At 41.9% G+C, this 15,225-nt stretch overlaps 1 protein-coding gene across 2 annotated transcripts in view; it reads left to right on the top strand.

Moving 5' to 3' along the window:
• Positions 1 to 15,225, top strand: part of PDS5A (PDS5 cohesin associated factor A) — a 163,556-nt gene that overhangs the window by 82,549 nt on the left and 65,782 nt on the right. For both annotated transcript variants that reach the window (XM_074992639.1, XM_074992640.1), the window contains exons 9-11: positions 1,933 to 2,048; positions 5,000 to 5,094; positions 9,646 to 9,791. In XM_074992639.1, the coding sequence (XP_074848740.1) occupies positions 1,933 to 2,048; positions 5,000 to 5,094; positions 9,646 to 9,791 (357 nt within the window). The remainder of the gene's footprint in view (positions 1 to 1,932; positions 2,049 to 4,999; positions 5,095 to 9,645; positions 9,792 to 15,225) is intronic.

The following is a 15,225-nucleotide window of genomic DNA, read 5'->3' as shown; positions in this document are numbered from 1 at the left end:
CTGGTTTATTTTTGTTTTATCTAACTGAGCATTTTTTTAAGAGCAGTGTGCAAAATTATCCATGGAACAGGATAGGTGGAGAATTTGCTCTTTGTGAGCAAGGACTTTTTTTAGTGTGGTCAGTGAGAGGTTAAAATTTAACTTCATACGTGGAGTCAGAAAGTGCAGGGGAAATGGGCTGATAGTAGACAAAGAGAAGGGAGAACTGATAAAGTACCTGATATGTTAATAAAGTTTGTGTAGAAGGATGAGTATTTCTAAGCTTTCTATCAATCAGTTTACACCCTGTTAGAAAGTTATGAGAATTCTGAGTTACAGCTGGGAATGGCTTATTTATCCTGTTTTTAAATTGTTAACATGACTACCTCTCTGCATTAAGAATTCAGGCACTTTAGAGCTGGTGGTTTGCCTTCTTGTATGTGTTTGGAAAACACCTACCATAAAGTGGGTACAACTGGAAATAAATAATTAATAATGATTGCCAGAGTATAAACACCCAACTTCTAATGATTTTCGATAGGATTTTGGTATCTAGCTTCCCTGTGAAAATTGCAGCTGAAATATCTCTTGCTTTGGTAATAAACATCTGTTTCACTTCATCGTTTAATAAATGTCTCAATCTTTCTACATTGTATTTATTAAAATACATTTTAAAGTAAAAATAAACTACATCATTAATTGTAAAAGGGGCATTTAAAATTACAAAGACTACTGCATCTGTATTTTTCTTTCTAAAAGAAAGACTGCTTGTTTGAAAGTGGACAGCTGTCCATCCAATGACCTTTATATATTATATGCACTTTCATATGTAACTGTGTGTTCACTGCATTTTTTTCTGATGGTTCTAATGCTATGTGACTAGAATTAAAGGATATCAGAGTACTATATGGAGAAAAGATACCATCTTATTTTTGGCTTGAAAACCAAATTGCAGTTTCAGGTAATTGAAAACCACATTTCTGGCTTTATGGTTACCAGCCATATGGCTGAAGCCAACTGCATGAAACTTCCTTGGAGTTTCAGTGGAGGTCTATAGTCTGTCAAATTTTGCTATTGAGCAATACCAGTTTAAAAGTATGAGGTTTTTAAAGTGTTTTAAATGCAGTGTAGAAACATTTTACAGGTTTGTTGATTTTTGTTAATGTTCTATACCAGACCGTCTGTTTACCTTTCTTTGTTCCTGATTTAGGAAGGTACTTCTGCACACATCTAACTTAAGACTGAGTAATTCTAATGATTTCAGATGGACTCCCTCACATTGATCAAGTTAGGCGTGTGCTGATGTACATTGCAAGAGTAGGATCTTTCTGAATATATTGCTCAGACTGATACAAATAAACATTGTGTAGGGCATATTCTGGGAGGGGTGTCTACACTAGGAACTAACTTTGAAGTTAGGAACTACATCGAAGTAGCCAGAAGAGAGGCTACACACATTTTCCCTTACTTCGAAGTTAACTTCGCAGTAGGGGTCCCAACATCACAGCCCTTACTCCTGAAAATGGTATAGTGCCATAGTGTGTGTAGACCCTCTACTTTGAAGTTCCTTACTTTGAAGTAAGCAACTTTGAAGTTACTTGTGTAGTGTAGATGCAGCCAGATGTCTGGATTCCAGGTATATGATAAACCTATACTATGCCAGTAATTCATTACTATAATCTCTGTTATTAAAAGCTTCATAACTACAGCGTAACAGTGATGTTTACAATGAAAACCTGATTGGTGCCTATAGAAATTTTAGAATTGGAGGTGATCAGAAAATTAATTTCATTAAATTAATTGAAATAAGTATTTTAACATGGTAATTCATTGTGGAGGGATGAGGGGAATTCTGTATTAAAAACGAGGACAGATACAGGAAGTAAAAATTTCCTTTATAGCTAAATGTGGACAGTTAACAATTTAACGATTTATTTACTTTTTGATTTTTAGAGTAATGATGGAGAGGAGCGTTTGGCTGTTGTTCGACTCTTAGCTAAACTGTTTGGGTCTAAAGATTCTGACCTAGCAACCCAAAATCGTCCTCTTTGGCAATGCTTTCTTGGACGGTGAGAAAACATATAGACCAACTCAGAATTTTTATTCTTTATAAGTGCTAAATATTCCTGATAGTGCTATTAATAAGAAACACCTTCCCGCCATCCTCAATATTTCTCTCCCTTTTCAAAAGCTATAGTTAATTTGATTTTTATTTTGGGCAGGAAAATTTGTTACATACTGTATTTGGACTTTCAGAAGGCCTTTGACGAAGTCTCTCACTAAAAGCTCTTTAACATACTAAGCTGTCAGGGGACAACAGGGAAGATCCTCTCCTGCATCAGTAATGGGTGAAAAGACAGGAAATAAAGGATAGGAATAAATAGTCAGTTTTCTGAATGGAGAGAGGTAAATAGGCTTGTCCTCAGGGAGCTGTATTGGGACCAGTGCCACTGAATATACTAATTGATGATCTGGACAAAGGAGTAAATAGTGAGATGGCAAAATATGAAGATGTTACCAAATGACTTTAAGATCTGTAAGTCCAAAGTACACTGTTAAAGGGGTTTCAGAGGGATTTCACAAAGGTGGATGACTGGATAATAAAAGGTAAGATGAAATTCAGTATTGATCAATGCAAAATAATGCCTATAAGAAAACATAATCTGAACTACCCAGACAAAATGGCAGGGTGGGGTGGGGTTGGGGTCTAAAGTAGCTGTTTAGCTGCTCAGGATAGACACATTGGAAGTGTTGTGGATGGTTCTCTGAAAACATCTGTTCAATGTATAGTGGCCATCATAAATCTAATAGAATATTAGAAACCATTAGGAAAGGGTTAGGTAAGATTGTGCATGTCCTAGTAACACTTATACATTCATAGTGAGGTCCATGCACTGAATATACCAGGAAGTTTTTTGAGGAGTTACACATATCAGAGAACTGGAAGGGACCTTGTGAGGTCATTGAGTCCAGTCCCTTGCCCTCTTGAATGCCATCCTCTCCCTCCCCCCCCCCCCCCCAAAATCTGTTTGCCCCAGATCCCTAAATGACCCCTTCAAGGACTGAGCGCACAACACTGGGTTTAGCAGGCCAATGCTCAAACCACTGAGCTATATCTCCCCCTTTGTTGCCTCTGTCTCAGAGAAGATATATTAGAATTAGAAAAGGTACAGAGAAAGGCAACAAAAATGATTAGTTGCATGAAACAGATTCCATATGAGGAGAGATATAAAAAGACTGAGTAAGAGTTTAACAAAAGGGGTTTTGATAGAGGTTTGTATAAAATCCTGAATGGTGCAGAGAAAGTGAAGTAAGAACTGTTACTTTGTCACTTAGCACAAGAACCACTGAATGGATCTAGGGGTCACTGGATGAAATTAACAGACAACAGGTTTAAAACAAAGTATTTCTTTGCACACTGCACAGTCAACCTGTGGTACTCGTTCCAGGGGCTGTTGTGAAGGACAAAATTATAGTTGGCTTTAAAAAAGATTTGGAAAAGTTCCCAGAGGATGGGCCCATCTAGGACTATTAGCTGATGGTCAGCCACATGCTCTGACTGCTAGATGTTAGGATTGTACAACAGGTGATAGATCACCTATTGCACTGGTTTCCTTTGAAGCGTCTGGCATTAGACACTGTTGGAAGACAGAGCATTGGGCTCAGTGGACCCATTGTGGCTATTCTATTGCTTTTACCATTTGCATTAGACGTAACTTTAAAATAGGGAATCTTTGTTCCATAGAAAGTGTTTTAAAAAAATAATTAAAAGTTAAATTGCAGAGATTACCTGAAGGCCAAGGATTGTGTGTACAAATATCCAAAAATATCCGAGCCTTCTGTATGGTAGTGCACAAAGTTTTACCTAAAATCAACTTTTCAATTTGTTTATTAAATACTTCAGATAAAGTTGTTCATTCTCCATAGACATTTGTATTTGTTTTCTGTAGTTTCTTGGCTTGAGGAATTTTTATTAATGGTAACAAGTTTTAAATGAAACAGTATATTACAGAATTCTTATTTTCAACACTCCAAAGCTGCGTCTACACGTACACGCTACTTCGAAGTAGCGGCAGTAACTTCAAAATAGCGCCCGTCGCGGCTACACGTGTTGGGCGCTATTTCGAAGTTGAAATCGACGTTAGGCGGCGAGACGTCGAAGTCGCTAACCCCATGAGGGGATGGGAATAGCACCCTACTTCGACGTTCAACATCGAAGTAGGGACGTGTAGACGATCCGCGTCCCGCAACATCGAAATAGCGGGGTCCTCCATGGCGGCCATCAGCTGGGGGGTTGAGAGATACTCTCTCTTCAGCCCTTGCGGGGCTCTGTGGTCACCGTGTGCAGCAGCCCTTAGCCCAGGGCTTCTGGCTGCTGCTGCTGCAGCTGGGGGTCCGTGCTGCATATACAGGGTCTGCAACTAGTTGTTGGCTCTGTGTATCTTGCACTGTTTAATGAAAGTGTGTCTGGGAGGGGCCCTTTAAGGGAGCGACTTGCTGTTGAGTCCGCCCCGTGACCCTGTCTGCAGCTGTGCCTGGCTCCCTTATTTCGATGTGTGCTACTTTGGCGTGTAGACGTTCCCTCGCTGCGCCTATTTCGATGTCGGGCTGCGCAACGTCGAAGTTGAACATCGACGTTGCCAGCCCTGGAGGACGTGTAGACGTTATTCATCGAAATAGCCTATTTCGATGTCGCAACATCGAAATAAGCTACTTCGAAGTAGCGTGCACGTGTAGACGTAGCCCAAGGGTGTAAGCCTGGCCACATTTAAGTAGTCGGAACCATAATTTCACGCTAAGTGTATTATTGCTATCCTTCTACTTTTTACCCCCGTTTATATTTTTGAAAGCCTAATGAAGAATAAGACAAATTCCGTTTTATGTATTATTTTGTACTCTGAAATTATTTTATTAATGCAGTTGATGTAACAGATTCTTACCATATTTGTGATAAGTTAAAGAGTAACACAGATTTTTAAAGATAATCTTAAAAATTAACAATCAATTTTTATCCTTCTAGATTTAATGATATCCATGTCCCTGTGAGATTAGAAAGTGTGAAATTTGCCAGTCATTGTTTAATGAACCATCCGGATTTAGCAAAAGACCTCACTGGTAAGATGTCTAATTTGATATTTAGAATAATTTTTGGCAGGGTGAGGAAGTTGTTTCAAGAATGTAGCAATATGGTTCTGAAATATGTTAAGACCAAACTTGCAGTTCTAGTTGGGGACTAGTAAGGCACTCATTTAAGGTAGATTTTTCTATAGAAGGTAAGTGTTTTTGTTTTTGTTTTAAATAGTAGGCATTTCATGTTGTTTGTTTTGATTCCAGCCTTATAGAACAAAGATGGTCCACATGAAAATTATTCTATGTAGAATTTGTGTTACCCGGATCATTTAAAATTTTGCTGAAATCTTGGCCCTTACAGAGCAGGACAAACATGAAGCACATGGAAATTTTCAAAAATAGTCAGTATTTTTCTATCTCCGTTTTCATTGGTTTACAAAATCCCTCCCATGATCTAGAGATTAATTACTCCTTCAGGCAGATATTATAGACAGTTAAAAGTTATGAAAGATGGAAAAGATGGATGAACATAACATGAAGACCGGTAACATCCTATGGTATATATTTATTATTTAGTCACTTTAGTCTCTCCCACCCTTTTTTTCCCATTGTCATATGGTACAATAATCCCTTGAAATATGCAATTTCAAGTTGCGGTTAACTCGTATTGGCACAAGTTAAGCCCAATTCAGAATCCTGCTCCCCCCATCCCAGGCTCAATCCCCCTGGCCCCGCCAGTTCAACTCCTGCATGGCCCGGCTCGCTCCCCACCTCCTGCGTGGCTTCAGCTAACACCTGCAGTTTTGGCTCTCCACCCATGGCACACCTCCCACCCATGGCTCTGGCTCACCCCCCGTGCGCAGTGCTGGCTCAACTCCTCACCACCACCACAGGTCCATGTGGCCCCAGCTCAGCTGCACCCACACACACACCCCCTGCAGCCTTAACCGACCCCAAGTTTAACCCACCTGCCTCCCTCCCACTGCCCTAACCCACCACCAGGCTTAACTCTCTCCAACTGCCCCCCCACCCCATATCCCCAGACTCACCTTTCAAAAGGAGCTCCAAGTGCTCCTGCTGCTTCCCCAGCTGCAGAACATACGTTCTGCTGGGAAAAAAAGCCCCACCTGACTTACGTGAAGCTCAAGTTATGTGAGAGTGCGTGGGAATGCAACCCTCACATAACTCAAGGGACTACTGTATGTGCTAAGCATGCATGGTTTCATTTGAGTGGTGATAAGCACCAATAGTTTATACTCCACAGAGAATTCTGATGCAACTGCATGCACAGAATTAATGTCCCTCACAGATTTCTTTGCTTACCTGCACAAAAATGGCTTTCTGATAGGGAAGTGAAGGGAAGCCACGAGAGATCATGTGACCCTGCCCAAAATTATTTTTGGGTGCCCAGGGCAGCTGTCAGAATGCTAAGTCACTGTGGAGCAGGGGTCGGGACTGGGGATGACGCAGCTGGTATCCCCTACCCTGCCCCAGATTCTACTGTTAGTCCTGGCTGAGTTGAGGAGGATGGGAATTCCATCCCACACGTGGCATCTGGAGCTGGGTCAGACGTACTCCCAGATTTCTCCCCTTGCTCTAGGAAGCTCTGCAAACTCCCTTCTGCTCCTTCTCCATTTTCTGCACCCATCATGCCTCAGCTGCAGGAGGGACGGGATCACCTGTATGGGGAGCCGCTCCCTCTATTCTCCCAACCCCTGTGCATCCAGACCTATTCATACCCACAACCCCCTGCTGAGGCCCACTGCCTCTGCACTTGGACCCCCCCAGATGAGCCCCAAGAACCAGTGTTCTCTGTAAACTGAGTGCTTGGGCAGCCACCCGGGAGAGACTCAGGTGCCACCCAGCTGATCAGCAGAGCGCCCAGAGTGGGCAGCGTGTGTTTCTGTTCAAGGTGCACATAACAAATATTTTTCTGGTCATGGATGGAAAAAATTAGTGGGAATGCTGCCCAGAACCTTCATGTCCCCACCCCTCTAAGTCCCAACTCCTTGCACCTGAATCCCCACCTAACTGATCCCCACTCCCTCAGCATCTAGACACCTTCACACCCAGATTCCCCTGCTGAGCTTTTCCCACCACCACCCAGATTGCCCCACGCTGAGCCCCAACCTCCTTCGCTTGCAGAATCTTGTTACCATTGCACCCAGAATCACTCCTCTTCCAAATCCCTGTGTATCCAGATTTTCCCCTACAGTCGGCTCTTCCAACTGAGCCACCTGCACCTAAATTGCCTCAGGCAGAACACTCTGCCTCCACCTGAATCGCCCCACACTAAGGCCTTTCACACTTGGATACTGCCTAACTGAATCTGCTCACTCATGCCTGGAACACCTAAGATGGAAGTGCAGGGCCCTGAAATATTTCTGGAGCAGACCTGGTTGTTGTGCTGTGTGAGAGTTGGGTGCCCTATGGGGTGCAGCAGTGACCTATCACCTCTGTGCAGTCTGTGCTTCCCAGTACCATGCTGGAGCCTCCACATTTATTTAACATATACAATTTGCAGAATTTTGCAGAATTTGAAAATATTATGTGTAGAATTTTCAATTTTTGGTGCAGAATTTTTGGCACAGAATACCTTCAGGAGCACATAGATCCCAATGACGTCAGTAAGAATTGAATGCTCAGCACCACTGAAAGTGAGGGCACAACCAGTGGATATTTTTTCTGTTTAAATCAGATGTTTAAATAACTATGGAAGATGAATGAACACATTTTTATAAAGTGGGCAAACAAGTTTATATTTTAGAGGGTTTTTAGAGTGGTTCATCTATATTCGAAATGTTGAATAAGGCAGTAGTCCTAACCTTTAATTTGCCCCCCACAGTATTGTGGAATATCTGGAAACTATTATATTTGGGTGTCTTTACCTGCTTTACTGAGGAATCAGGTTATAGGCTGGTCCACGTTAACACTGTAGGCCGATCTAAGCTACACTAGTTCATTTACCTAAGTTACATAACTGAAGTTGACATAATGTAGGGTGACAGTGGTGTGAACACCCACAATATGTCAACAAGAAGTGGCATACAGACATTAAGGGGAGAGAACACTCCCATTGACTTAACCCAGTGCTGATTTAGCTGATAGTGTACACCCAACCTGTATTTTGATGTTCAGACATTTGCATACCTCCAGGAGGTCTCTTGCTAGGCTTTTGTATGTGCTACGAGAACTATAGTAGCATAGCTACAGTGCCATAGCTGTACTGCTATATTCCCATGGTGTTAAGAAAAACTATAGCAGTGAAATGGGTATTTTTATCATTAAAGGAACTCCATCTCCTTGAGCCAGCAGTAGCTAGGTTGGATGGAAGAATATGCCCATCTAGCTTTTTTTTACACCAGGAACTAAATGAGCGTAACTGTGCTGTTTAGGTGTGGATTATCCATAGCTCTGAGCACCATTGTTCTTATAACTTATATATATGTTATATAACTTATAACTTAGTAGTATTCATTGAAAAGGTATATTCATAGTATATTGGGTAAAAGAATCTAAATGGAGGGGGTAGTCACAGGATAAAATTGTTGAAGTTGGTATGAGGTGTGACTTGAGTTACGTTGGTTGTGATTTCACAGTTAAGTTTGTATCGTGATTTGCAGCTAAAGCAGGCAATAAATACATGAATTTCTGTTCCTTTTTCTAGAATTTTATAAAAACGATAAAAGGGATTAGTAGTTGGCTAGTAATTTAGAGAATTTTAATTTTTCTCCTTTAGAAACTCTCTGGTACAAATATGATTTAATTGTAAATAAGTTTGATGTCATTAGGATGTTCATTGGTTATTGGCCAGTTCCATGAATAAGCTACATAATTTGAGCCATGTTGTGGCCTATTGAGTCTATATTGTGCTGAAGTAGTCCATAAAGGTTTGATGACACGCAACAATTTGAAGTAATTATTACAATTAATACAGCCAATAAAAGCTGTTAAAAGGTAACTAGCTATAAAGTCGTTAAATTAAAATTGTTTAAATAGATTCTGATATATCTATTTTGTATAATCCACCATAACTTTCAGCGAGCTGTTGCAGGATGTTGTTACAAATCTTTTTTTTTTTTTCCCTCCACAAAATGTTTTTGAAAAAGCTTTTGTAAATTACTGCATTTTGGTATAGATAGGATTTTGGCAAGAATTTCTCTATTAATCATGCTGTTTAAATTGAGAGAAGAATATGCTATGACTAAAACAAATTCCTTAATTTAGTCCATTATGTATGGATCATGCTCCTGTGAATTATAGAACTGTGTGTTACATAGATCATAATCTAAAATATGAAGACGCAATGAGCTGAGTTTCAGCCTTTCTGACTTGGAATTTTGTTATTTCTGACTCAAACAAATCCTTTATGATTTACAGTTTTTTAAAATTTATTCCTTATATTGTAAACATCTGGGGCTGAGAATTATTGTAAACAATTTCCTGTGTAGATGATACAGTTGGGGTAGGTCTTTATTGTTGTTTGTGTAATTGTTTTTATTTTCCTAATAACTGTCGTATATTGTATATGAGGAACAGAAGCACTTGTATATACTCTTTGTGGTGACTGATTTTTTTTTTTTTTAATTATAACAGAGTACTTGAAGGTTAGATCACATGACCCAGAGGAAGCCATTCGACATGATGTCATTGTTACAATTATAACCGCTGGAAAGAGAGACCTTTCTTTAGTCAATGACCAGCTACTTGGCTTTGTAAGGGAAAGAACACTAGACAAACGGGTAAGGTATTATACTTCAATTTCACTGATTTCCGCCTCTAAATACAACTGATGAACAAAAAAAACGTTAAAAACAGACTCTTCTATACATTGAGGGTCTAGTTTACAGCTTTGTACTGTTCATTAGAATGCAGTGGTGAAATTAATTCTCACTAGAAGGCAGTCTGTTTAAATGCAGGCAGCATGACTGAGCAGGCGTTATATATCAGGGAAATGAGATCATTTTTCTGCCAGGAATATTGTGAATTTCACCATCAGCTCCTCACTAGCTAAAGGTCTGACAGTGTGATTGGCCTGAAGTTGTCAGGCACCCTCCTAGAATCTTGACAGGAAGATGAATTTTAGTACTGAATAGGGTTTCTTTATGGGAATGGTCTCTGGAAAGAGCTTTACGGACTTAAATTCTGGGAAGAATAAAAGTTAATAGTGGACTGGAAAATGCAACAAATCACATGCAATTAGCTGAATGTAAACATTAGTATACCATGTATTAGAGGGGTAGCTGAGTTAATCTGTATCTTCAAAACAAGACATCTCGTGATACCTTATAGACTAACAGATATTTTGGAACATACGCTTACGTGGGCAAAGACCCGCTTTGTCAGATGCATGAGTGAGGGTTCCAGAGGAGGGTCTTAATTTAGAGGCTCATGAAAAGGAGGGAGTCCCAGTCAGGGGGAGGGCCAGAGCTGACCAGGTCAATTCAGTCATGGAGGATGTGGCCATTGTTTTTAAAAATCTTCCACTCCTGTGTATTTTAGTTGTCTTTCAAAGGCTACGTCTACACTAGCCCCAAACTTCGAAATAGCCACGCAAATGGCCATTTTGAAGTTTACTAATGAAGCGCTGAAATGCATATTCAGTGCTTCATTAGCATGCAGGCGGCCGTGGCACTTCGAAATTGACACGCCTCGCCGCTGCGCGGCTCATCCCGACGGGGCTCCTTTTCGAGAGGACCCCGCCTGCTTCGAAGTCCCCTTATTCCCATGAGCTGATGGGAATAAGGGGACTTCGCAGTGGGCAGGGTCCTTTCGAAAAGGAGCCCCATCGGGACAAGCCGCACGGCGGCAAGGTGCGTCAATTTCGAAGTGCCGCGGCCGCCTGCATGCTAATAAAGCGCTGAATATGCATTTCATATTCATATGCATTGGGGCTAGTGTAGACACGGCCAAAGAGAGTAGGGAGACTTGCGTGACTTTCTTGAGCGCTCAGTGTTCTTCAAGGTTATTTTTGTACAACTTTTGCTTTATTCTGTATCTGCTTGTGAGTAGCTCCTCATTTTGAATATAGCAGTCTTCTGAGTCCTGGGTGCTTGCTTCAAACCTCATTAAGTATTCTCCTGCATAAGTACCTGCTGATTCTTGTGATGACAATACTTGCTGTTCACAGGTTAGTTTCCCCTTGGACAAATATCCATCCGTTTGCTTCCCTCTGAGTCTTTTTGAGCTACTCTTTTTATTCAGCTACTCAGTTAGCGTAGGTTTTGTAGATTTACTAACTTCATTCTGTTTTGACCTTCATCGTCTGAATGCTAAAACCAAGATGCTTGAGAGGCTCATCCTTGATGCCCTTTTTGCTGATGACTGTGCACTTATGGCGCACACAGAATCTGATCTCCAGCTCATCGTCAACAAGTTTGCTGATGCCACTCGCCTCTTTGGTTTGACCATCAGCCTAGGAAAGACTGAGGTACTGTTTCAATGTGCTCCAGGATCTGCTGCTCTCCCCGCTTCAATCTTTATAGAAGGAACAGAGTTAAAAACAGTAGAGGAGTTCAAGTGCCTTGGCAGTGTGATAGCCAATGATGGCTCCCTTGACAAAGAAATCAATGCCAGAATCTGCCAGGCCAGCTGGGCACTAGGATGTCTGAGAGCACGAGTGTTGAATCAGCACAATATCCGACAGTCCACCAACTGAAAGATACAAGGCTGTAGTCCTAACCAGTGTCCTATATGGCTGTGAAACCTAGACCTTGTACAGAAAACATATAAAACTGCTGGAGCACTTCCACACATGCAGCCTGAGGTCAATACTGCACATTCGATGTCAGGACGGAGAGCTCTTTGTCTAAAGACCCAGCCTGCTTATAGAAAGGACGCTGCAGAAAACATTCAAACGCACTCCTCTTCTGTTGACACAAGTGATTTTTTTATTAGAGACTCCAAGTTCAGTGGTGCCATCTCATCTCAATTCTCTAGGAAGACACTTACTCATAGAAAATTTTGTACAAGCTTCAAAATTTGCCTCAAGTTCCCATTTGGCTAAAAGACCTAGACCAGCCTAAGATCTTTCTCTTCCTCAGGAGGAGAATCTTGGATCAGTCAACATTAGTAAGTGGCTTTTGAATGAGAGAGCACAGAAACAGAATCTAAGCTCTCTTCTCTCTTTAACCACTCACCTGAATATCTTGTTTTAACTTTCCTTTACCACTGAAGGTGGACTCAAACACATTATGGGAGATGACAAGCAGCTTCTTTTAGATACCCCTGGAGTTGAGAAAAAGGGGGAAGCAAATAACATTTTATCCTTCTGGATGCAATAGAAAATTGAAAAAGGGCCCTTCTGACAATGAAAGGGTTCTTTGGAACCTCATGAAGTTATCTCACTGACAGACACACTCTTTGGTAAGAAAAAAGATACTAATCTTATCAATATGTCAGGAAGGTTTTTGACCAAGATATTTAAGTCTTTTTAAATAAAAAAAAAAATACCTTTTTTATCCTTCTCCTCTTCTATCATTCTGCAGCCTTTGAAGCTGAGGATCACATTCTTCAATTTTTGTCCCCTCTTCTCTCTTGGCTCATTTGATTTGTGAATTAGTGTTCTACTGACTGCTCTTTCAGTTTTTCATAGAATAGCTTCTTATCTGCCCTTCTGTCTGTAGGTTCTTTTCCATGCCCATTGCTGAGATAGCTGAATTTCTCCATCATCTGACAGTATTTTCTGAGGATTCTGCCCTTCCTTGCTCTCTTTGTTAGTTCCCTTTTTTATTCCCATGGTTTCAACTATTACATTTGTGCCAGTGATGTCCAAACCTACCAATTTCACATTTCAAGCTGCTTCTAATAGCGCCTTTTGATAGATGTTATTCTGCCATCTTAAAGAGAACCTTTTCAAAGCTGAACTTCTCCAAAATCTTTCCTCTTAAATCCTTTCCTTCATCTTCTTTCTTTCCATTGGCAGCTCAGTCTTATTTCCTGTATGATATGTAATGGATATACAGCTCAGGAAGTGAGCATCTGTGTCTGCAAGTGGAGAGTAGTATTCTATTACTTTTTGAAATAAAATATTGTATAATACTTTATTTTCTTCTTAGGTAATTTAGTAGCCTTTTAAGTAGGCAAATACCCACAAGTATATTTTATAACTTACCTATTTGATTTCTTGTGTAATGAAAACTTTTCTGTACTAAAATCTTCATATGTCATGCCACCTAGTGGCAAATACATAGTGTCTTGCCTTTTACCTACATCCAGTGTTGCTGATTGTGAATTGCTTATGCAATTTAAGAAATGTATGGGAAAACAGATTTGATATTTCTTTTTGTATGGTATAGGCCCCAACTCTTCAACTGATGGTGTATGAGTAGATTTCTCTATTCACGTAGAGCCCTATTAACATCATAGGTATTCTTTGTGGATACAGCAAAGTGTCCACGTGCTGTCAATTTTATAACGAGGAGTCTTTAATTTGTAATAATTTGGCAAGAAGAAAGTTGTGTTTTGGTGTGCTTGCTTATGTCCTTTCAGCAAGTGGGTGAGTGCTCACTACATGCTCTGGTGCCAGAAGATATTTTCCCCAGCAGTATCCATAGGGAACTGGCTCCAAAGCCCCTGGGAGAGGCTGTACAGGGTACTGCTGGGCCCCCTTCTCCCTCAGTTCCTTCTTGCTGCCAGTCATGGTGCTTGAACTGTTCACTCCATCCTCTATCCGCAGTCTTTCTGTTGTGGTTATTCCTGTTAACTTGTAAATGTGCCCCCTGCCATTGTTCTAGTACTTAGTAATACTTAATCCCCTTCAGAAACATAAGTTGCAGACTGGGCACGCCTTGCTACCCTGGCTTTAAACCAACTGCTAACTCCCATAGGCCCATTCTGGTTAGCAACCTGCACAGTGAATGCCTTCGCTATCTTGGAGAATGTGACATTAGTGAGAAGCATCGGATTTACAGGTCCTGCTAGGATGATAAAGGACAGAATTATTTGTTTAAAAGTGCTGGAGTCTGCCCTGATCTCTAAGAGCACCACTCAGACTCAGCACTGAATAATAGTGTCTTGGTGCTGAGTGCTCCCCTGGCACCCTCAGCCAGCTGGCACCAGGCATCCTCAGTGATCTTATTGAAGAGGACCAGAAAAATGGGTGAGGACAAGTCTTCTGACCTTAGTGAGGAGAAGCACAAACAGATGACGGATCTGGGGAGAGACTGAAGGCTGGATCAGACACCAACACAGGTGGAGCAGAGTAGTCATCCTCTCTCCCTGGCACCTATCCCGAGCATCCAAATGCCTTCCAATCTGGAGGCATTACAGGTGGCCCAGAACAATTGTCTCCATGCGGGTAGGTATGAGGCATTGGAGGGAGGGGGCTCATGAAGAAACACATGCACCTCCCTTCCCCCAAGGCAGGAGGAGCTGTCCAGTTGCTGGCAAGGAACTAGCAGTGCTGGTGCCAGCAACGGAACTCCGTGTCCCTATACTCACCCAGCAGCCACAGGAAAGATGCAGCAAGGCAGTTCCATCTCACACTGCTCTCCGGCTGCACTGCTCCAGGGAATTGGTGGTACTGCCTCTGCACTCCCCATCAGGAAATGGAGCTACACTGCGTAAGGGCAGCACAAGTTCTGCTTACAGGGCTGTCTTCAACACTTCTGGTTAGTACAGGGGGGTGGGGTGGGGCAGGCTTGCAGGGAGGGTTGCGGGGGCTGTGCCAGCAGCAGGAGCCTGCAGCACTCACATGCACGCACGCACGCACATTCTGAACCCAGTATCATCAGGGCAGGGAAAGTACAACAAGGAGGCTCCAGCTCGTGCTGTTCTGCTTCCTATTGAGGAGTGCTGAGGCAGTTGCACTCCTCCTCTGGAGCTGCCTTGCCATGCCTTACCTGCTTTTGCCAGTGAACGTGTGTGCGTGTGTGTGTGTGAGTAAAATGTGGTGTGGACTCTTGTTGACCCAAGTGGTGCTGGAGGCTGGGCATAGATCTTCAGAGGCACGTGCCTTCCAGCAGCCAGGTCACGATAGAACCAGTCACTCATCATGTGCGAGTCGCTGTTCAGTGGATAAATCTTCGCAGGGATAGCACTTCTCTCTCTGCTGCCACTCTTCACCAGCATCATGCTATTTAGGACGTGAATGCAGGGCATGTAGATCCCAATCGTTGTCCCGGCCCTGAACATCTTCCTCTCAGTGCCTGTCTCCTTTGCTGAGGCCTGGGTCTA

Source organism: Carettochelys insculpta, chromosome 4, assembly GCF_033958435.1.
Source record: "Carettochelys insculpta isolate YL-2023 chromosome 4, ASM3395843v1, whole genome shotgun sequence".
Taxonomy (NCBI): Eukaryota; Metazoa; Chordata; order Testudines; family Carettochelyidae; genus Carettochelys; species Carettochelys insculpta.
Note: the sequence above shows the minus strand (reverse complement) of the source record. Positions and strands in the feature narration are given on the sequence as shown.